The 22555-nt window shown below is 33.9% G+C and overlaps 4 protein-coding genes across 4 annotated transcripts; 2 read left to right on the top strand and 2 right to left on the bottom strand.

Annotated features, from left to right (window-relative positions):
• Positions 1 to 6277: 6277 nt before the first annotated feature.
• Positions 6278 to 8155, bottom strand: LOC106358145 (auxin-responsive protein IAA26). The gene is made up of 5 exons (XM_013797897.1): positions 7485 to 8155; positions 7094 to 7374; positions 6867 to 6999; positions 6614 to 6681; positions 6278 to 6521 (listed from the first exon to the last, which is right to left on the bottom strand). The coding sequence occupies exons 1-5, from the start codon at positions 7781 to 7783 to the stop codon at positions 6487 to 6489; spliced, it is 816 nt and encodes a 271-aa protein (XP_013653351.1). The 5' UTR covers positions 7784 to 8155; the 3' UTR covers positions 6278 to 6486.
• A 3284-nt stretch (positions 8156 to 11439) lies between these two features.
• LOC125582997 lies at positions 11440 to 11889 on the top strand. Its single transcript, XM_048749520.1, has one exon. The coding sequence runs from the start codon at positions 11440 to 11442 to the stop codon at positions 11887 to 11889; it is 450 nt and encodes a 149-aa protein (XP_048605477.1).
• A 3396-nt stretch (positions 11890 to 15285) lies between these two features.
• LOC106358147 (protein SRC2-like) lies at positions 15286 to 16906 on the bottom strand. The gene is made up of 2 exons (XM_048753127.1): positions 16776 to 16906; positions 15286 to 16745 (listed from the first exon to the last, which is right to left on the bottom strand). The coding sequence occupies exon 2, from the start codon at positions 16725 to 16727 to the stop codon at positions 15522 to 15524; it is 1206 nt and encodes a 401-aa protein (XP_048609084.1). The 5' UTR covers positions 16728 to 16745; positions 16776 to 16906; the 3' UTR covers positions 15286 to 15521.
• A 4123-nt stretch (positions 16907 to 21029) lies between these two features.
• LOC106358148 (rapid alkalinization factor 23) lies at positions 21030 to 21690 on the top strand. Its single transcript, XM_013797899.3, has 2 exons — positions 21030 to 21536; positions 21612 to 21690. Exon 1 carries the CDS (start codon positions 21123 to 21125, stop codon positions 21522 to 21524), a length of 402 nt encoding a protein of 133 aa, XP_013653353.1. The 5' UTR covers positions 21030 to 21122; the 3' UTR covers positions 21525 to 21536; positions 21612 to 21690.
• Positions 21691 to 22555: the final 865 nt, after the last annotated feature.

The following is a 22555-nucleotide window of genomic DNA, read 5'->3' on the forward strand; positions in this document are numbered from 1 at the left end:
GGGTTACATGTTAGTTCTACAAAGTTAAGGAGACAACAAGGTCATGGTTTCCGAGGGCTACACTACTGCACCATTAGGAGATAATAACGCTTCTCCTTCTACTGCTGAATATACAAGGCTACAAAAAGCTTTTTCGATAAAGCAGAGTAATTTACCCGAATTTGATTCATCTCAAGTCAATCAGGTTTCTTTGGTCAATGGGTCTGGCTCTGAAGGTGGTTCAAAGAAGCCTGCTGAGAATGGATTTGTGACATGAGGTGGCTGTAATAGCTCGAGCAGCAGAGCATGAGACAATCACGATAATTTGTTCTACTTTTGAATCGCGTGTGTGAGGACATTGATCTTTTTTTTGGTCAAGCACATTAATCTTTCTTAATTTACACATTATTGAGAATGGAACAAATTTGGAGGGGACAATGTCACTAGAACCTGATGTTAAATTTGATTACCATTCGTTGCTTTATTCAAGCTGTTGAGTAGAAATCGTAATGTGGCTCTGGAGATAATCAGTGTTGTTGGGTGGATAAGGTATTTGATCATTATTTTGGGTAAGAGAAAAAGATGCAGACGCATACTCAACCTAGAAAATGGTTGTCAAACTGTATACTAATTTGTGTTTATGTTTGACTCCAGGCATTGAACATGAAAAGGTCTTCAAAACACCACAGAAGAAGTAAGACACAAGAGTTGAAAGTGGCGACTACAATGTAAGAAAACTAAAGAAGTATTTGTAACGAGGAGATTAAAAAAGTTTCTACGGTGTGTGTGTCTCTGAGGATTCAGTTTGGTTTATTTTGTTTTCATTACCAAAATGCTATTATCATACTGGTGCACTTAGTTAAATACAAATAGGTAGACCAAATATTATTACTTCAAATCAACATTAGTTACTCAAAGCTGACTTCGGCTACGTTATGTATATAATAAGATAAATTTTCATTGGGATCTAAAAAGTAATTGTGTACAATATGATTGATTACATTAGATATATGAATAAATATGATTTTATACTATTCCAAATGTTGATTATAATAACTAAATTCAATTTGACAACAAGATTAAAGTGAATCTTTGATTTTAAAAACTTAATAAATCAAATTAGAAATATACAAATACATAACCAATTTTAAGGGATAAGTGTATGTATTTTTTATTGAGCCCTCATATCATATTTGAAGTTTTGAACTGAAATTATTAATGTGTTATACATATTTGATGTTTAAGAGATCTTTTGTTACAATTTAGATGATGTTTTCAATTTTTGATATAAAATTTATTATTTTAAGCTAAATGGCTATTCTGTAATTTATTTTTCTATGGGTTAGACAGTTCTAACTAGTTACAATACCGAGCCAATGTCTGGTCCGGTTTTTAAAACATTGAGTTAACAATTTTGTTTTTTTACATTTGTTCACCATCCTATACATATTTTAGATAGTTAAAATAATATTTTGTGAGTTATACTCATATTTAATTTAATTAAATTAATTATTTATTATTTTTAGAACGTAGATGTAATATATGTGTAATACATATCATTAAATACAAGGATATTTGTATAAATTACTCAGGCGTAGCCCGGGCAAAATCTCTAGTTTTATTAAAAACTTCTACTCGTTGGTGTTGAGAGACTGCTCTCGTATATGTGTTATTTTGTTTTGGCTTTTTGTTGTTGTAATATTTTGTATTCTAAAGATTTGACATAAATAATTTACTCTATTTTTAATGTTTAGATATTTTGGATTCGAAATTTTGGTACATCTTCCAAAGATCTAAATTATTTTAAATTAATTTTCTCTAAAGAAAAGAAAACTATACGCAACGGATATTGAACTCTTTAGGGCATCTACAACCATGACACTAAATTTGGTGTTGAAAGTACACCAAATTTGGTGTTTTGGTATCAAACGTTTTTTACCATCTCCAATCAAGACACCAAATATTACACCAAAAGTAGTATTATATATTGTTTGATGTTATTAATTTAATAATTTTATTATTTTAAATTGATAAATAATTGTTTTATCACACTTTGATATTATGTTTATTTTGATAAAAAAAGATAATATGTTTGTTAAATTTTTGTAACTATATTTTTTTTTAAATTTGTTTAAATTTATATTTTAGGTTTGACAATATTAAAAACTAGTATTAATTATGAAAAGCACATAACAAAATAATATATTTATTTTATTAAGATTTGTATCAGTTAGTAATACAAGTTTACCTATATTATAAAAATGTTATTTTAATGTTTGGTGAATTTAATAGTATTACATAAAGTTTAATTATTTACTATTAAATCTAAATTTACAATAATGCAATATTATTAATTTTTCATTACTGATTAAATATAACTTAAATAAAGATTATAATATTTTAAAATAAAAATACATTACAAGATAAAGTAAATGATAATAATCATTTAGTGATTTCTTATTTGAAAATAAAATAAAATATAAAAATTATATGATATTTTAGTTTTTACAAGATAAAGAAATGATAATAACCATGGAGTGATTTTTTTAATTGAAAATAGAATAAAAAATATTTTAACTATGTAAAAATAATTTAAAACACAGAAATAATACAATACATTTATGTTTAGTTACAAATTTGAACCGGTTAATAATAATAATAATTGAACTATATTATTAAATAAGACATAATAAAATATGAATATTTAATATTTACTGTTTGGTGTAACACTATTTACTCTGCACAGAATTTAGTGGGATGGTGTTATTTTTGGTGTTCCATTGGAGATTAAATCACACTAAATTTGATGTTTTAGTGTCCCATATATATTTTCTTCTATATTTCACTCTAAAATAAAATAATTCTATTATAGAGTGAAATTTGTTCTAATAGTTAATTTTATAATATAATGAAATATATAGAAATGTTGTTTATTTACTCTATATGTAGAATAAAAGCATAATTTTTCTATATTCCAGTATATTATAGAGTTAGCCATTAAAACAAATTTAACTCTATGATAGAGTTATTTTATTTTAGAGTGAAATATAGAAAAAATTATAGAGTATCAGTGGAGATGCCTTAGCTCTTTAAATCTCCACTGCGTAATCTAAAATTTTTAGTTAATAGAACTAGTTGGTAATAAATTACTCTTTTCCACAACTACCGTGTCATATAATGGAACCATATTAAAATTGTAGGTTATTAATTTGGATTGTTTACTATCGAGAGAAATCGTTGTCTCCATTGAGGTTTTCCCATAAACTTGCATCATTAATCCGCTGCGTTTTTTATATCGCGTTTTAAAAGAAAGATTTGACATTATAGTACAAAGGGCCATCATGTGGGATATACATTAATGGAAAAGGATTTCAACCCTCAGTTTATTATTTCTTTAGAAACAATAATATGTACTCCTTGTCAACAATTCAACAGTTATCGGCGCCTCCACTTGGTGAATTCTTTATATATTGGAGAATCTTGTATCCTTGTCAAAACCCATAATCACTGCTTTTGAATTCCGTTCTCAATATTCATATATTTCATGTTAATAAGTGTAATCACATAGTATGCAGTACTGTGGAAAAAATCTGAACATAGGTATGGAGAAAAGTAATAAATGTATACTGATCGACGACGAACTTTATATATCAATTATCTTAAGATTCATACAAAATAAAGACACTTATGTATTAAGCCCCCTAACTCCGCAAAATTACTAATTAGATGGAGATCAGTGATAAGCATTGAAACATTTGATGCGCCTACAATACGAGAGCGGGTCCATGGGTAACTAACTTCTTATCACCACAGTACACATACATATACGGATATATATTATTCATATTCTAGATAAGGCAATTATGACTCTATTGTGAGTTGTGACAGATGATATATATCTAAGTATCTGTACTGCTTTTCTTAATGTGGGCCAAATTTCGTACTGTTTTTCAAGATATATTCGTTAAGTGTTCTCTACGTTTAAAGATTATGTCGGAGAAATAATGTTCACTGTATATACAGCGTTTGTGGGCACTACCAATAGGAGGCATTAATATTTTATAATCATTTGAAATAATAGTGTATTTAGGTGCTACCAAGTTCTCTAGTGGTTCAAGTATCCCCTTATGCTCTCCTCAAGAGAATTATTGAAAAGTACTATTTGTTAAAATCTTAAAATGTGTGTGGTTGTTTTGAGAGTCGACGACCTAACTTGTAAGGCCCATTTGAGAGTAAAACGCTACTCGATGTATGGTGCCGGCTTTCGGCCTCGTCATAGATCGATAAAATTAGTGAAAAAACGAAACCGTGCTGCTATATTATTACCACCCTTTACATATCTACATTGTTTTTTTCCGGGCTTTTTTTGGTTCATAAATATCTTATTACTCTAGTTAATTTCAATAAGTACTGCGAATGTAAAGGACAAAAATATTTTTGGAGTCTATAAAGTTTCTGATATTCATTGACACATTGTGAAAAAAAAAACTTTGAAATGGTAGACGCCTTAATTCGATTCTGTTTTGTTTAACTTTCTAAAACTTCATCCGATTTTTCTTTGTTTAACGCTCTAAACATTTTATTGATCATATTTCAAAAAAAAAAACAGCTATATAACATGTGTTTATTTTATCCGGCAAACCGCTATAACACGTGTTCATAGTTCCATTTCTTAGCTTCTCTTCGTAGCATCACAATCATGGACATATTATTAAATGACATATCCATTTATTTGATAAGAGTGGTAACTCCATACTTGCTTTGAGTTAGGCATGTCTCAACGAAAATGACTATCCTAATTCAATGTTTCTATCGTATTTATCATTCATGTCTCATTCATTTTCCCTATAATTCCCCAACCAAAATCTAACTCATCCAATCATACTACCTTATGAGAAGAACACCAATTGATCATGACGTTGCTCTTTACTTTCTGCCTATCTTAATTTACAAAATATAATTGAATTATATATATGCATCAATCCAAGAAACATAGAGTAATTGTGTGAATATTTGGAACAGAAGAAATGATGGAACTTTTGCAAGTAAAAGTTTGAGCAATATGTTTTATAAAGTTGTTTTTTTAACACTCAAAAAACATATTACATCATCATATAATCTTTAATTATATCATATGATGTTCAACTACCTACAACATATGTAATATTGATGAACAACTCCACGGATAAGAATACCACGATGAATCTCTTTCCGAAACGCTTGGATCAACGGACAGTTTTAAATGTACGACATTTTTTATGGACATGCAGCAAAAAATTGCATAGTCTGAGATTTGAACCTCGTACTTAGACGTAGAAACATTTAAACCTTAACCAATAAATTACGGGGTTTCCATCTTGCTAAACAACAAATATTATCTAAAACAAACAAATTAAAGCTATCACTATTGGATTGTATATATGATTAAACCGGTATTAGTATTGTGTATAAATAGGTGTAAGTACACTGATACAGTTACGACTTACGGCGTATACCATTTTACACCTATTTATGCACAATACTAATACGGGTTTAATCATATAAACAATCAGTTAATAACTCCAGTAATCACTCTACATACATAATGTTTTTCAAACAAAGAAAATCTCTTTTTAAAACTGTCATATCAAAGTGATAAGTGTGGTTAATTTATGCTTGCAAAATTTCAAAATTATAAGTAAAAGTTTAATTTTGTAAGTGATACATCGCGATAAATTTATACTCGACATATTTTTATGATAACAACTTGAAATCCAAAGCACGATCTAAAACGTATTGCTATGAAACCTTTAGCTAGCTGTACATGGCTAACAGCATAGACACGAGATAGCTTTTATTTTTTTAATTAGAGCACTAAAAGATTAGAAGATTAAATTGAGATGATTGTAAGTCGGTCAAGTTTAACTTAAAACGTTATGAACAAATTATTATCACGAAAACAATGTGCTAACTTGAACAATTTTTGTTTAACTTAAAACAATTTTTCTTTGTGATGTTTCAGTCTGTCCACTGAGAAACGGTCCAATAGTTGATAGATAATGCAAAATGTGTTACATACAATGTATATAGTGAGAACAATAAAGCTGCTAAAATCTGCACTATAGCAAAAGAGACGGTAGCCACCAAAATAATTGATATGGATTGATCATTCTGAAAACTCTTTTTGGGTTTCAACTTTTGACCTTATATACTCAGATTTTTTTTTAAATATATATATATATATATTCATTAATGGCCTTTCATTCTCAGCTTCTTACGTAATTATGCTAAAGTTGGAGCGAAAGTTAAAAAAAAAAGCTTTTACAGAGAATAAAAACTTCATTTATTTTCAGAAAGAGTTATGTAGACATGAGATGATGATTAATTATGTTCTAAGTACCTTCCTAAGAGATAACGCTTTTTAAAGACATGGGAAGATATATCAGATCAGATCAATATAACAAAAACCACATGTACAATTGAAAACTCTGAGACCCTCTGGCTCAAAACAGAAATTTCTACAAGACTTCAAGTCCTCATCTTCTGCTGCTTACTGCATCCAACTGCAAATACAGATGAACACTTTCTTAGTTATTACTTCCCCTATAAATCATCTTAACATAAAACTTTAACACACAAGAACATAAAAGCTTACATCTCAAGGTAGACGAAATCTCAGAGCTTTTAACCACACGCAGTCTCTTCACAGATGAAATAAACATGCTGGGATTCGAACATAGGTAAAAGAATAGTTAGCTTACATTCATTTCGCAAATGATAAATCAATTTGAGAAAACACTAGCAAACAAGAATACTTAATATTTATTTTGTTGTTATGTGATATAAGAATCTGATTCTGAAAAACACTGAATCAGATTCAGAGAAGAAAAGGTAGAAAAGATTCTTACTGCCAAGGAACATCCCCAACAAGCATCTTGTCCCCTTCATTGTCTTCATAAGTTAAAGTGAATTCTCCTTTCCCATCAAGTAAACGAATGATCGGTTTCTCTTCTCCTTCAGCACCAGAGGTATCTCTTTGGGCTAAAAGAAACAGCATAAACAAAACACACAAGTCAGTGAAACAAGAACCTTACTATAAATATTAAATAACAAAGATTTGGAATCAAGATTTAACCTGCGAGTAGACCTCTGAAGAGTTTGTCAACGGCAAAAGAGAGGTGTTCGTAGCTATTGTAAGCATTGAGATCGACTTTTCGACCAATTGGAACACTATCCATGTTGATCTTTACATACATTCCTTCCCTCTTAGGTTGGACTTGCTTTTCGCCATCACCACTCTTGTTGACTTGACCTCCAAGGAAGGATTCGTTTCCGAGCTTTGAAGAGCTTGTGCTCGCTAGTTTTTTTCTGAACGAACGAACCGGAGGCCAACCCACCACTGGACCAGGAGCAGTTCTTTATACCATACAGTAAATATGTTAATACCAAACAGAGCAAAACAGAGCAAAGCAGAGGTGATGGGTCCACAATGTCTAGAGAATATTCTTTTTCAAAGTAAAGAATACCTTTTGTGAGAGATGTGAGGAGCATAAGTGGTTTTGTTGGGAGGCGAGGAATGGTTTCCGCTGAGATTGAAGATAGATTTGTCTTCTGCTTCCTTCTCGATGTTGTTGTTTCTTGTCTCTATGTTCGTCTTGTAAATGGCAGAACGATCTTCTTCATCACCACCGGGTGGTGCAAGCCTTAGCTCAAGTTTGTGTTTGTGATCTGTGTTGTTCTTCTCTTCATGGTACCATTTTCTTCCTTGAGGAATCAAATCGAGGAGTTTAGGACATGTTTCTTTGTTTCTTGGACAACCCTCCATTTGACTTTCTTGGTTACAACGCAAGAATCCAAACTTCAAAAAACTGATAATTTGCTTCAAAAGGATCAAGACTTAGTATAGCTTCCTCACAAGATGAGAGGTGTGACAGAGATTCACAAAACCCTAATAAACCTTTTAAGGAGAAGAAACCTGAGAACCCTCTAAGAAAGAAACAATCTCCAAAAAAAAAAAAATTGAGAGAAAGAAAGATGTAATGAAGGTATGGTAAGACAAGTGGTGGGGTTTTATACAAAATCAATGCTTTGGTTTTTTTGTTCCCTGGCTCTTTTTCTCTCTCTGGTGCACGCTTTGGTGGGCTCTCTCTCTCTCAACTCTCAAGGGTCTGAAAGGGACGAGATGAGAAAAAAATTAAGAATACAGAGAAAAGAAAATTTGGATTTGTATGCAGAAGAGCCGATTAATAAACAAAAAGCCAGAAAATAGGGAAGCAGAGAGAGTGACTCTACTTTTGCATGTTACAGAGAAACCGGTAACTTTTCTTGGCATGAAAGAAACACAGTAAAAACGATTTTAGAATACTTTCTTGGGGTAAAAGACACGCAATCTATCTTTTTTTATGCCTCAAATATCGGTAATTAAGGGTTTGTCTAGTGAAAGAAGCAAAGCGTAGTATTTGCGAAGTAAAGAAATAACTAAATGAATAAATCCAGTAAACAACTTGAGCCCAAAAATATAAAACAATTGTTTCTGGGGTGAATAAGAACAACTAAAATATGATAACAATAAAGAAACTAGGAAAGATCCCATAATTTAAGGACCATTATCCACTGTCCATGCGATACACATCCCCATGCTTTTAAACACATTTTTATTTGTTGTAATAGTGATATAAAACTTTAATACTCATTACAATATCTACAAATATACATTTTTTTTTTTTAATTTTTTTTTCTGTTCAAAATAAAGGAACTTCATTAATTCAGCTAATAAAAAGTATCATATTATGTAACTGAACAGAAACCTTATTTTAATAACCACGTCGTGGTGGCCTAGTGGTTTCCACTAGAGGAGGAGTTGCCCTGTTGGTCCAGGCCAGGGATCGATTCCCCTCTAGTGCGAAATTACTAGCTCCACATGTGGCCACGCGGATATGGGCCTATGCTTACAGTCCATTTGAATACCCGGGAGAGGATCCATCTGTGGGTTGTACCTCCCACCCGGAGGTTAGGTCTGTGTCTTTAATAGACCCGAGTTTAACCTCTTTTTTTTTTATCAAAAAAAAATAAAGGAACTGTATGGGAGAATGGAAGATTAACCGAGTGATTTCAAGAAATGGGAGTACATACAAATCTGCATGTCGTCTCCGTGAATTGTTTATTTAACTGTTCAAAATAAAAAACTTGCCATCACAACAAAGAAAAGAAAAAAACTGTCAATTTGTTAGGTAGCTTAATCAATAGTTTGTTCAAAAGTTAAGAACAATGCGTACGTGTGGATAGCGATGGTATCTATAATATGTTTCCCTAAACAAGTAAATATTTCTTCTATTTTGTTTTAATTGATATTTAAAGTTAATGCACATATATTAGTAAAAAATTGTATATTTGATCTTGATTACATAAAAATATCATTGAATAACATTAATTCAACTAATAAAAAGTATCATATTATGTAATTGAACAGAAACCTTATTTTAATCAAAAACATTCTATTTAAACATCAAATAAAACTGAAATACAAGGAGTAAATTACACCATAAATCATAGAATTGACATAGTTAAACATAAAAAAATTAAAGTTTAAAAATAAACATAACAAAAGACATTTATTTGGTAGTATTTTTTTTCTTTTCAAGAGGGGAAACAGAATGTGCATGCCTCCCCCACGTGTGACAGCGGTATCACGGAAGAGACAGACGAAGAAAAATGAGGCTGAAGATTTCCGGTCGAGTAAAGAAAGGTATTTTGGTAAAAAAACATTTATTGTCTTCGTTTACCCAACTCCTTGACTTTTCTCTCACTAGAGACAAACCTTAACTACGCGGTTAACCTCTTCAGTTTAACCTAACCGCACTTTCTTATCTCACCATGGTTCAAAGTGAAAATACAGCAAAATAATATAAATATTTTAGAAACCAGAACTAGATCCGCTCTGACAGATTAGACAGTGGATCACATATTACAGCTGCGCAAGCTTTGTAGTTCGTACGATAAGGTTAGATTTTGGCCTTCAATCACAACCGTATAAATGAAAAGAGAGGCACAAGAAACGAAGGCTGTGATTTAAAATTACAAAGAATCCAATTAAAAGGTGGCGACACATGAGAAAAAGAAACAAAACAACTCGTGAAATGAATGTCCATATCATGAAAGGAGAAAGAAAAAAATAAAAGGGGAAGATAAAGAAGAGAATAGTGGTGGCAATGATGCTCTTTCCAGAATTTCACCACGAAATATAAGCTGATGGTTTGTTTAATTTTTATATTTAAATTTGTCTAAATCAATAGATTATTTGATGCACTAATTTTTATTTTGTAGGGTTGTTGCTTTTCGGTGTGCTAATTGCTATTATCAGTTGTACACTCGTTTTCAGTGTACGATAGGCACATATTATGTATTAAATAAACAAAACACGACAGTAAAAATATAGTATTATATATGTTGTTTAAAGTTTTTTTACACAAATTAAGAAAAATGTTAATTTTTTTGTTTTATCTTTATTTAATAATAATTTTTATTTAGTTTTCATAATTAATGAATTAAAATAAAGATATAAATTAGAAAATTTGTTTAAAATATGCATTGAAAATGTACAACTATACTTATAATAAAATACAATTTAAAAGTTAAAACGACACTTAATATAAAACGGATGGGATCTATGCATTTTTTTGGAATTTTTAAATATTTTTAAATATTGTCCTCTAATTTTTATTAGTCATATATTTTAATGCTTCTGTCCAAATTAAAAATGGATCAACTTATCCAAAAAATAAGATAGATTAAAACATGAATGCACTGTCTAAATTAAATAGTATTAGTCTAAAATTTTATGTCTTATCTAAAAAAAGTAAAAAATCATCATATTTTTGGGAGGTGGGGGAATGAAATTTCCGATATTCTCAATAAGCGTTATCTTTTCTTTTGGAACAACATCAATAACCCTAATCTAAATGGACGAAATGCACAGCAAAAGGCCCAACTTTTTATTTAACTTGCATTGGAGAATTTGTTCGGTTTTTATAAAACTTAAGCTGAACTCAAAACCAAAACTAGTTACGTATATTTGGGTTGTGTTCGGTTTACTTTAGCTTGATTTGGGTGAAAAAGGAAGAAGAGAAGATTAAAAGAATATGGGGATGAGGTTGTGGTGTGGATATAATTTCTTTATTTACTTAATACCTGATTTTCAAAAATTATATCACAAAAATCTATTTGCGCGTCACTCGTGTTACTTCATCGATAACAAATATGATAAGAAGCTTGTAGTCTCTTATGGGTGGGGGAGAAGACAAGAACATAATCCTTAGAGCAAGTCCATCGATAGAAATGGACTCTTATGAATAAATTAATAGTTAATTAGATGATTTGAGAAGTCAAGAACCTATGTTATAATTTTGGGACGTAAAAGACACTAATAGGGAATCATGGCTTTGGCGAAAATTGCTTCAGCTCAGACCGGAGGCATCAAGTTTCATGCGCTATGAAGTTAGAAGTGGTGACTCGACTTTCTTCTGGTTTGACAACTGGTTAGGCACTGGAAGTATTATTGACACAACAGGAGATCTGGGACTGCGGTACTTGGGTATTCCTCGACAAGCTCGTGTAGCTGAAGCGTGTCCAAATGAGGCTTGGGGTCTGCGTGGGCGGGGGAGGAGAATGTTTGGTGATGTGTATACAGCCATTGAAAATGTTCAGAAACCAGACGCTAGGAGGGGAAGTGATGTTATTTTATGGAGGCACAATGAGGAAGATTTTAAGGACCATTTCTCAGCGGCTAGAACATGGGATCAGATTAGAGTTCGGGGGCCAGAAGTACCTTGGCATCATCTAGTGTGGTTTACCCAAGGAGTACCACGCCACGCTTTCATTGTTTGGCTGACATTTAAGGATAGACACTCTACAGGAGTCCGTATGCGACAGTAGGGGATCGCACAGGGTTGTATGTTATGTGGAGAGCCTGACGAGAGCAGGGACCACCTGTTTTTTGCTTGCCCTTACACGTTTACGGTCTGGTCTAATCTAACTGCTACTCTGCTAGGCACCGCTGCTTCTCCGGATTGGACGACGACGGTGACTTCTCTGCTACGGCGCAATAGAAACAAGATGGATGCTATCCTTTTGCGAATGACCTTCCATACAACCATTTATTTGGTTTGGAAGGAGCGCAACTCTCGTAGACACTTGGGGCCTTGGGTAACTACGGAAGCGATTACCAGGCAGATTGATAAAGCAATCCGTAACAGGATCTCTTCATTGAAGTACACTGGACAACATAAGTTGGAAGGTCTGTTCCGTCGATGGGTGGAAGTATATATTCGACAATAGAAACTAGATGATTTAATCTGATCCAAATAGAAACATTACATTAGAGTTTTTTTCCAATTTTTTCACTTGTAAATGCCCTTTTATTCTTTGATTAATAAATATAAAATTTAATCAAAAAAAAAAAGAACCTATGTTAGGATAATTAATTTTTTCCTCCTCCAATGGGAAAACCTCATAGGGGTTTTTAATTTTTTTTTTTAAAGTTGAATGATTTAAAATAAAAGCTTACATAAAATTTTTAATAAAAATGACATAAAAGCATATTAAAAATACAAATACAAATCGGAAACGAGAAAAAGCCGATTAGTTGAAATCCTGTTGATGTATTATTTTGGATTTCAATTGTTGATGTATTGTTTTGGATTTGCCCGCATTTTGATGATCATCATGATGAATGAAAAGATTTTCGAATTGTTGATCGAAAACTTGGTCGAATTTTTCATACATCATGTCTTCGATATTATTAGAAGAAGAAGCCATTTAGAAAAGAAATGAGAATTGAAATGGTGAGAAATGAGAAGTGAAATGGAAAGAGAAACAAAAAGAACACACAACTTGCAAAGCTTGTTCTATATCACACAACTTGCAAATGGTAAGAGAAACAAAAAGAACACACACTTGTTCTTTTACACTCGGAAGAGGAATACAACTTGCTTACACTCGGAAGAGAAATACAACTTATGCACTCTTTAAGTGAAATGGCTAAGCTTATGAAGATATAAAAAGGAGTCACAACTTGCTTTTGTTGTCACATGTTGCTACTGTCGTTTGTTGGTATCACATGTTGCTACTGTCGTTTGTTGGCTCCACCTGCAAAAGCAAGAGCTTTATGAGTTACAATCGTAAGCATCAGTGACGAGCTTTATGAGTGAGTGAAACATACAAATGTCATCTCTTGGCTTCTTATGTCACATGACTCACGAGATACACAATACAACAACAACTGATCAAAGCAACCCGAGATACACAATACAACAATGTAAGAGATATATTATACAGACCAATACAACAACAAACAACAACTGATCAAAGCAAAGAGAGATACACAAGGAAGCAACTATGTAATATATTATAAAGACGAATACAACCCGAGATACACAATACAACAACACGAGACAAAGCAAAAGCAAATGCAACATTAAGCAATAAGCATTAAGAGATATATTATACAGACCAATACAACAACAAACTAACTTGATCCAGACTCGAGAAACCATACTACAGACCCGACATTAAAGCATATAGAGAAACCAAACTAACTTGATCCAGACTCGAAATTAATCATGAAATAGAAACCAAACTAACATATGACTTATTTAACCTGAAACAAAATCAGAGTAAGGGAAAAAGGTATAAAAAACTAACCAATGTAGCTACTATGTTCTTCCTCTCTCTCTATGGAGTTCCTACAAAACCGATAAGCTCAATAAACTTATTGGATCAAGGAGATACTGAATCAGAGACACAGAAAGATACATACCTCTCTTTCTCTCGCGGCTCTTTCAATAACAAAGAGGTTTGGAATCTGGACAACAACATACGAATATTAAGATCGAACCAACCGATGTAATAAGAGAGACAAAGAGAGGAGATTAATAACAGAGTCACATCCCATCATCGAAACAAAATTTTCGATTCTAATCGAAGGAATTGAATTCACGGGAACAACAAAATAAAATAATCTGAACCTTCACGGTGATGGAATGGACGGAACTGGAGGAAAACATCGACGAGTAAAGAGAAGCACCAAACATCATCTCCGTTGGAGATTTCAACAGAATCTACGATGACGAGAGAGACCAATCGACGACGGCGATAGAGACCAACCGACGAAGCAACGACGAAGCAACGGATCAAACTTCATCTCCGTTGGAGATTTCGAAAGAATCAAAATCGATTCGTCGACGAAGGAACTTCGAGAATGTCGAAGAAGAGAAAGAGAGAGACCGAGAAAGAAGAGACAATTTTTTTTCCCTTCGTGTGAAAGCAACGAGCCAGTAAGCAGCCGCCACGTATGGGGTTTCTATTAACTTTAAACCCTCTAAATTAAACACCGGTTCTCTCTCTAAACCTAGCGATGGAGCTGGTCTTAGAGCCTTAGACAGTAACCAACTGTTATTTGACTATTTAAATCTTGATTCTGTCTAAGCATTAAGTTCCATGAGCATTTGATTATTCTATGACTAGAGCTATACATTCCATCTACATTAGTTTGGTGATTTCTTAAGTCAACATTTATTTAAGTACATATCTTAGAACAAACTACCAAGTAGTACAGTCGACCAAATATTAATAACTAACCATATATTTTCCAACTTACTAAACAGAATAAAATGTGAGCAGCATCTCTAAAGGGTTTAAATTTTGCAGTTTTCCAATAAGCTGTGGATTTTATACACAAGCAAACATTGTGAATTTGAAATAGGGAAGATTACAGCTCATATTTTAAAAAGTGATATTACCCAGTTATATAATTCCTTACTAACATATACTCTCAAAATGTATACATAAAGCGCACAAATTGCTTAATAATACACTCATATTGAAAATTAAGGAAAAAACGCAATACGAAATATATTATATTATTCATTGAGACATAAGTAAGTTAAAGATTAAGAGTCTGACTAATGACCATTATAAAAATAGTATGAATGAATAGAAAAAAAATGCAAAGAAATAAAATTAGAACATTATTCCTTATCAATTTTAGTGAGGAACAATTTTGTTTTATATTCCTCGAAAATAAAAGGAATGAGAAGGAATAGAAAGGAAAAACTATTCTTTATAAATGGTAAAAAAAATTAGGAATAACAAAGAATGCATTATTGCTTTTCATTCCTTGGTCAACATTTAGACCCTAAGACTATGAAGATTATACTGAAATAAGTACCATGGATCACATCAACTAGAGAAATGATTTAGTTTTAGACTATCGCTCAATGATATATAACAAACTTTATCATTACTAAACACAAATATAACATTATTTGTAAATAAAACTGTAAATGTGTTTTTTTTTTGTATATTAGGGTTGTAGTATCTCCTATGACTTGTATGCACATTGACATTGCAATTTACCGTACAGAAGACAAGTTCTTCATCAAAACAAAAACAAAAACAAAAACAAAAACAAATACTGTATGTCATGCCACGCAACTGGAGTTATTGACAACACGAAAAATAATTAAGAAAACGAATTTTCTCAGTTCTCACAAGTAAACATTTTAAAATCAAAAGCCAATGTCAGACACTAAATCGCCGAGTAAAAGCCCACCTAATGCTCCTCCCAAAAGCCCAGCTCCCATTCCAAGCCCAGGTTTATTATTCTTGGGCGGCATTTGCGTCGGCGGACGATCGTGCCCGTATCCCGGCGGCGGATAACAGTACCCATGCTGAGTCTGTGGAGACGGCGGCGGCGCATACCCGTGAAACGAATGTGACGGTTGCATTTGGTGGAACGAGTGCCCGGGTGTATCAGGAGACGGCGGCGCATACCCGTGAAACGAATGTGACAGTTGCATTTGGTGGAACGAGTGCCCGGGTTTATCAGGAGACGGCGGCGCGTAACCGTGAAACGACTGTGACGGTTGCATTTGGTGGTACGAATGAACGGGTTTATCAGGTGGCGGCGGATACACATTGAAATGATGCGGCGGAGAACCACCGTAAGACGGCGGCGGATACACATTGGCATGATCCTGCGGAGATGCACCGTACGACGGCGGAGGATAGAGATTCGAGGCAGAGGACGACGGTGGGTAAGCGTTGACCGGCTGTTCCGGGTAATGAGAATTGTACTGGTGCTGGTACGGGTATGGACACGGCGGCGCGGAATAGCCTTGCGGCTGAGACGACGGAGGATGTCCAATTGACGATAGTGGTGGATAGAAACCAGCTTCAGTCGCCGGAGGACAGCTCGCCGGCGGGAGAACAGGAGATGAATCAACCGGATTCGATTGAACCGGAGATTCCACTAGATCCGGTTTAAACGAAGGCATATCGAACCGGTACGAGAAAGTCAAGGAGCCTTGACCTTTCCCACACGGAGTTCTCACCTGATACGTCACGAATCGCATCCCTTGTCCGTTTCCGTTACCATCACCGTTAAATGACGGCAGCGAACTGAGAAGCTCAAGAACAGGGACTTGGACTTCTCCTATATCTTTGTCGCCCAACATTCGATCGCAGACCAGTTTCACGACGAGGGTCAGGCGGCCTTCACGTGCCAACCTTTGATCGACGGAAAACTTGACGGCGTGGTTCCATGTATGCTCAGATCCTCCGGTTCTGTCAACGGCTGTTTTCTCCTTGTGATTCTTCTGGGAATCACCGCCGTTGATCCAAACGACGGCGTATACGTCCATCTTGGTGATAAGGTTGACATTTTCAAGATCCTTTGCAGAGTAGATGTTGAGCTCTAAGGTGAGATTCGCCATGGTGTAGAGAGAGAGAGAGAGAGAGAGAGAGAGAGAGAGAGAGAGAGAAGAGAAGGAGATTAAATTGTTGTTTTCGTCTAAAATGGGATGTAGTGACGGATAAATATTTGTCTAACGCGTAAAATATTAAGTAACGGAAGCTTCAAAGCTATTATAGTCGTGTTATTACATTGACAGGTGCGTATCTAGTGGACAGTAGAAGATTCTTCTCATTATAAAGAAATCAATCTAAGCCGTTGATTTTCATTGTCTTTTGACACGTATCAGTAGATTAGATACTAGTATTTTCCTATCTCGCTTCAGTTTATGGCATTGCTTTCTAATATCACACAAGGCTTGACCGATTGAACGAAATATTTCCTGACGCGGAAACTTTATTATGCCTGTGTCCACCATTAACGATAGAAGGAAGTTAAAGCTTAGTTTACAAGTCAAATCGTTTTTGGGCTCCACGACTGGAGTAGAGGAGTCAACGCCGTATGAGACGAACCACTAGGCTGATTCGCTCGCATTTTGCAATGCCATGACTTCTCTTCGTAACATGTTTTATGCCGGTCAAAACCGTCGGTGGTATTTAACGAAATATATTAAGAGTAAATTTGCTGAATATTCATAAGAGACGAAAGAATGAAAAATATGTCCATGCTACAGTAAAACGGGAAGGATGGGACAATTTGCGCACAAACGTGACCGAAATCTCCTTCTAGATGTGTGCGCGTGATGTTGACACTCTAAAGCTAAACTGTCATATTATACTACATGCCATATAGTAGAGTCATACAAATGATTGAATTAGTTACGAGGTTGGATTTCATCCAATACATGACTATACTATACATAGTTACGACATAATATAGAATACTCGATACAAACACTCGATACAAACACATAAGCTTTTTATTTATGTGCATGCTCACAAGGCTTTATCAATTGGGGGGGGGAGGGGGGGGAGGAGAGTCAAATTTAGTGTGACAGACGTATATAACAATCGTACTAGAAACTAAGTTTAGTTTTGTCCCAACGTTGTAGCCATGAAACAAAGATTACAAAATAGAGAGAAGCAGTATGTCGGAAAAATTATAAAAAACATCATTGGTTAATACATAAAAGTGATGCAAGATGAAAGCATACGACACAAAGGGGTTCATTGCGTGAGTAAGTCCGAACTGAAGCTGGAGAATGTTGCAACAGCACATGTATGTGCTGCGACGCCAAAGGAGGCCTCTCTAAGGGTGTCGCACCGATTAAATTGTATTGTCGCATTGACTTCCAGGAGAACAACCGTCACAACACACTAAATCTGAAAAAGTTCACAAGTAACACATGTAAGTGAAAGAAAAATACTATACTACATACCATATAGTATAGTCATTCGAAGGAGTTAACTAGATACAAGGTTGAGTTTCATCTATTGAGTAGTATACTTTTCAAAAATACACATATCTTGTATACTATATTACTAAAAAATCTCATATAGTATAGTCAGAGAATTTACACCATGCAGGGACATGCATTCAACCACAAATGTATATAGATCTATCTATACTAAATTATTGAAACTACAAGCACATCAACTGTGGTTGGGAAGGACAAAACGAATTGTTATACATATCATGTGGCTTAGTACATGGCTAAGTGCAACAAAACACTATTATTTTGCTTACATTTACCTTGGCGTACACACGGACATGAACACATTTTATCACACCCATGCATGATATACTATACTACAAACCATGTTCATGTAGTCTTAACTATACTATAAACGATGTCCATGTGGTCTTCACAGATCACACAAAGACACTGGCACAAAACCGATAGGCGGAGCACACATCAAATATGCATACAATTCAACCATAACCTATACTATTACCACGAAAGTCATTGCCATTATTTTCCTATATTGGGGAACCATACTATGTTTGTGTCCCATATAGTATAGTATAATACTTCATCTTCTTCACCCTCCCCTGTAACACCCACTAACTATGCTCGACAAAAAATAATTAATAGTGACATAGTTTCGACATTTTGGTTTTCATGAGCAACATAGAAGACAAGGAAATGAATTGCCAATCAAAATCAATTGTGGTTATCGTACCTTTTTTCCTCCTCGCCAGTACCTGCTCTAACCGGATCTGTAAAATAAACGGCGTTTCGATTTGATAATGACAATGGCTTTGTCATTATCTCTTCAATCGCTTTGCCGTAAAATTGAACAAACACCGGAACCCTAACCACCATATTTTTCTTCGAACACACGTGATTCACCATATAAACCTTTAACCTTCGTAGACTAAGACTCCCAACCGCTATATCCAACGCCACTGCTTCTGTCGCATTCAAATGGAGTAGTCATAAAAATGATTTTTCGTTATTCAAGAGAGAAAAAAGAACCCACTTTCTACGCGCAAGCAAGGGTAATTTTGTCACTTTTCACCATATTATATAACATATTGTAGCCATCCTTTTGTTATGTGTATAAAGTTAATATTTTGTCTTCTATGTACATGGCCCCTAATTTCTCATACGTTAATCCATAATAATGACACTAGAAAGATAATAGAAAAAAGAAACTAACTACTCCCTCTGTTTTGTTAAGATAAAAAAATTAAAAAAAAAATTGTTCACAAATAAAAAAATTTTATGTTACATATACAAAAATTGTAAATTTCAATAAAATTAATTGAATTTATTGAAAAGCTATTGGTTAAAAAGCATTGAAATTTAATATTTTTAAAAAATTAATGTATTTTTTTAATATACGTGAAAAACATCAAAATATCTATTTTTAAAAAAACGGAATGTGTAGTTATCAAAAAAGGAATCTATCTTAAAATTTACTACCAAAAATGAAAGAATAAATATTGGGAAACCACAACATTGATGCGTCTTCATAGGGTAATATATCAGCATAAACCTTACACAATGGCAAAAAAAATCATTGTTAAGAAGACTAATGCAAGACCAAAGGAATCCAACCATGGTTGGGGACCTTAAATATCCAGGAATCGAAGAATACTATCAGGCCTTCGTTAATATGGGCTTTCAATCTCTTATTTGGGCTTTGAATATTTCATTTGTTTAATAGAGACATTAACCTCCTTTTTGATTAAGAGGTTACAATGGTGCCTTATATACAAGAACCTAACTTTGAACCAGAATTTAAGGTAGACCAGGAGAAACAACTTTGGATTAGGTACACTTTGATTTGTTAAACATAGGCTTTGATTGGTGACATGAGTTAGAGTTGATTTAGTTTGATTTAGGGCCGTAACTCAAAAATGTTATCAATTATGCATTAAATTAAATTTTTTTTTATTTTAATTTGTTTATAGAAGATCTATGATAGATGATTTCACTCACCTTCTGTTTCAATGTCTCTGCACACACGTTAGCACAAAAGAGCCTCTAAACAACTTATATATTCAACTGCATTTACACTCCAGTGTATATTAAAACAGGAGAATCCAAAAAAAAAAACAGGAGAATCCATCATCCATGCAAGAAGTACACACTCCAGACGTTAGGTCTCAATGTTTCATAAGATGGAAACGCGTGAATCGGTGAGAAGTGAGAACATATAATTTTAGTCGCACATCATACAATTAAGTTGCAAAGAAAACCACGAACAAATTCCAAATAAAGCTCAATTCCTTGTACGTGTGGGGTCCAAATCCTCTTTTAAATCAATTTCCATTTTCATAAACTTCTGTTTGGTGGCGCCGTGGCGTTGCGCATGATATGATTTCTCTAATATCAAATTTAATGGAAATAACAAATTACAAATGGAGTATCACTAACTAACAGAGTTTAAAAAAAAAACTAACAGAGTAAATATATAAACTCCTTAATAGGTACGTTTTTCTTTGAAAAAAATCACAGATCATGGAAGGAAACCACTCATAATTGTCAAAAAACTAAATGCGCTCTATACTATTCTTATCTACCCTTGCATTCAACTTTGAAAAAAAAACAAGTTTTTAAAATGTTATGCATAATTGCAAAAGCAAAAGAAACATAATCATAACTTTGTTGTATCAAAAACAATAACCGTTCTACACTTCTACTTCTGATTATGATTAGATTTAGGACGATGTAAAATTAACCATAAAAACCGTAGAGTGATCATGCAAAATTTTGTGAAAAATAAAGAGGGGATGTCTCCATCAAAACACTTAGCGCATTAATCATTCTTAGATCTGAAGCGAACTAAAAAGACCCCACTTGTAATAAAAGCTGTATATCTAACATCAAAACCATATAAAGTTAAGTGGTATTATCGGTAATAACACACATCTTTCAGTGGCATTTCAATAAGCAACTTCTCTTTTAATCAAACCTTTCCTCTGTCTCTCTCTTTTCTCTTTCTTCAAAGTTCGTGCACAGAAAACAATGAGAGGACTCTCCATAAACTCCGGCGCGGCGGCGATTTTCGGGATCTTTGTAATCCTCGCCGTCCAGCACTTGTCCGTAGCCGCCGTTGCTTCTCACTCCCTCGACTTCCCTCCGTTCGAGACAGAGTGCCGCGGTACCATCGCCGAGTGCTCGGTTTCCGCAGCCTTCGGCGACGAAGGAGATCTCTTCTACGGCGGAGGAATGGGAGCTGAGTTCGAGATGGACTCGGAGATCAACCGGCGCATGTTAGCGACCAGGAGGTACATCAGCTACGGTGCGCTGAGGAGAAACACTGTTCCCTGCTCAAGACGCGGCGCGTCTTACTACAATTGCCGACGTGGCGCTCAGGCCAACCCTTACTCTCGCGGCTGCAGCGTCATCACTCGCTGCCGGCGATAAATATTGTAAACTGTAATTTCCTCGAAATTCCTTTTTTATATATAATTTGTCAGAATTTTCGTAGCTCATTGCTTATTTCATACGCAGTCATAGAGGATGATGATTGGTAGGGCGGTACATGTTCTGGACAGGCAAAATTTAATCTACAGCTATATATGTCGATCTATCGAGATTTGTTTTCCTTAAAAAAAACTCACAGCCAAAAAAATCTGTGCAAAATCAGCGTAGAAAACTTTTATTTTCAGAGCAAAAAATTAGTGTTTTAGAAATCTACAGCAAAAACAACTACAATAAATAAATCTACAAATTAAATTCTACCTCAAAAAATATAAAGCTACGACACTTACCAATCATCTCCATAAACTATATATGTAAATTTCTGGATAATATATGTCATCGATATGTAAAAGTTTGGTACATAAACCAGGAAAATAAAATATGGAATAAATGAGATAATTTACATTGTACTCGATAGTATCAAGGCTGATAAAACGAATGTGTTGAGCGAATAATGTAGTTAATTGGAATATTGATAGGCAGTCTATAGTCTATACGTGTTATGTAATGATATATTGTATTATAGTATCATGCATGTGCTAGAGATACCTCCTTTCCCGAAAGTAAATGTTTTAAATTTTTTATTTGTTCCACAAAGATAGATTTTTATATGTTTAAAGTATTTTTTTATACTTTTAAAAAACATTAAATGAAAATATTTGAATTGATTAAATTTCATTGGTGAAAAGTAATTGAAAAATGTATAATAAAGTAAAAAAAATTAAATTATAAACATTTATTAAATTCTTAATAAGTGCGTATTAAATTCTTAATAAGTGCGTGAACACTTCAAAAATTTCTGTTTCGGCGGCAAGAGAGAGAGTACTATTTTATGAATATTGATGGAAAATAAAACGGACGATAATGTGATTTGGTTGGGAGCCAGCTTCACTTGTATCCCTTTCGGCAAAGGCGCAAAGCTGCAGAGTCTCACACGTATCTTATAATAACTTTTGTTTTGTGAACACGTCAGA

Source organism: Brassica napus, chromosome C3 (genome assembly GCF_020379485.1).
Source record: "Brassica napus cultivar Da-Ae chromosome C3, Da-Ae, whole genome shotgun sequence".
In the NCBI taxonomy this organism is placed as follows: Eukaryota; Viridiplantae; Streptophyta; class Magnoliopsida; order Brassicales; family Brassicaceae; genus Brassica; species Brassica napus.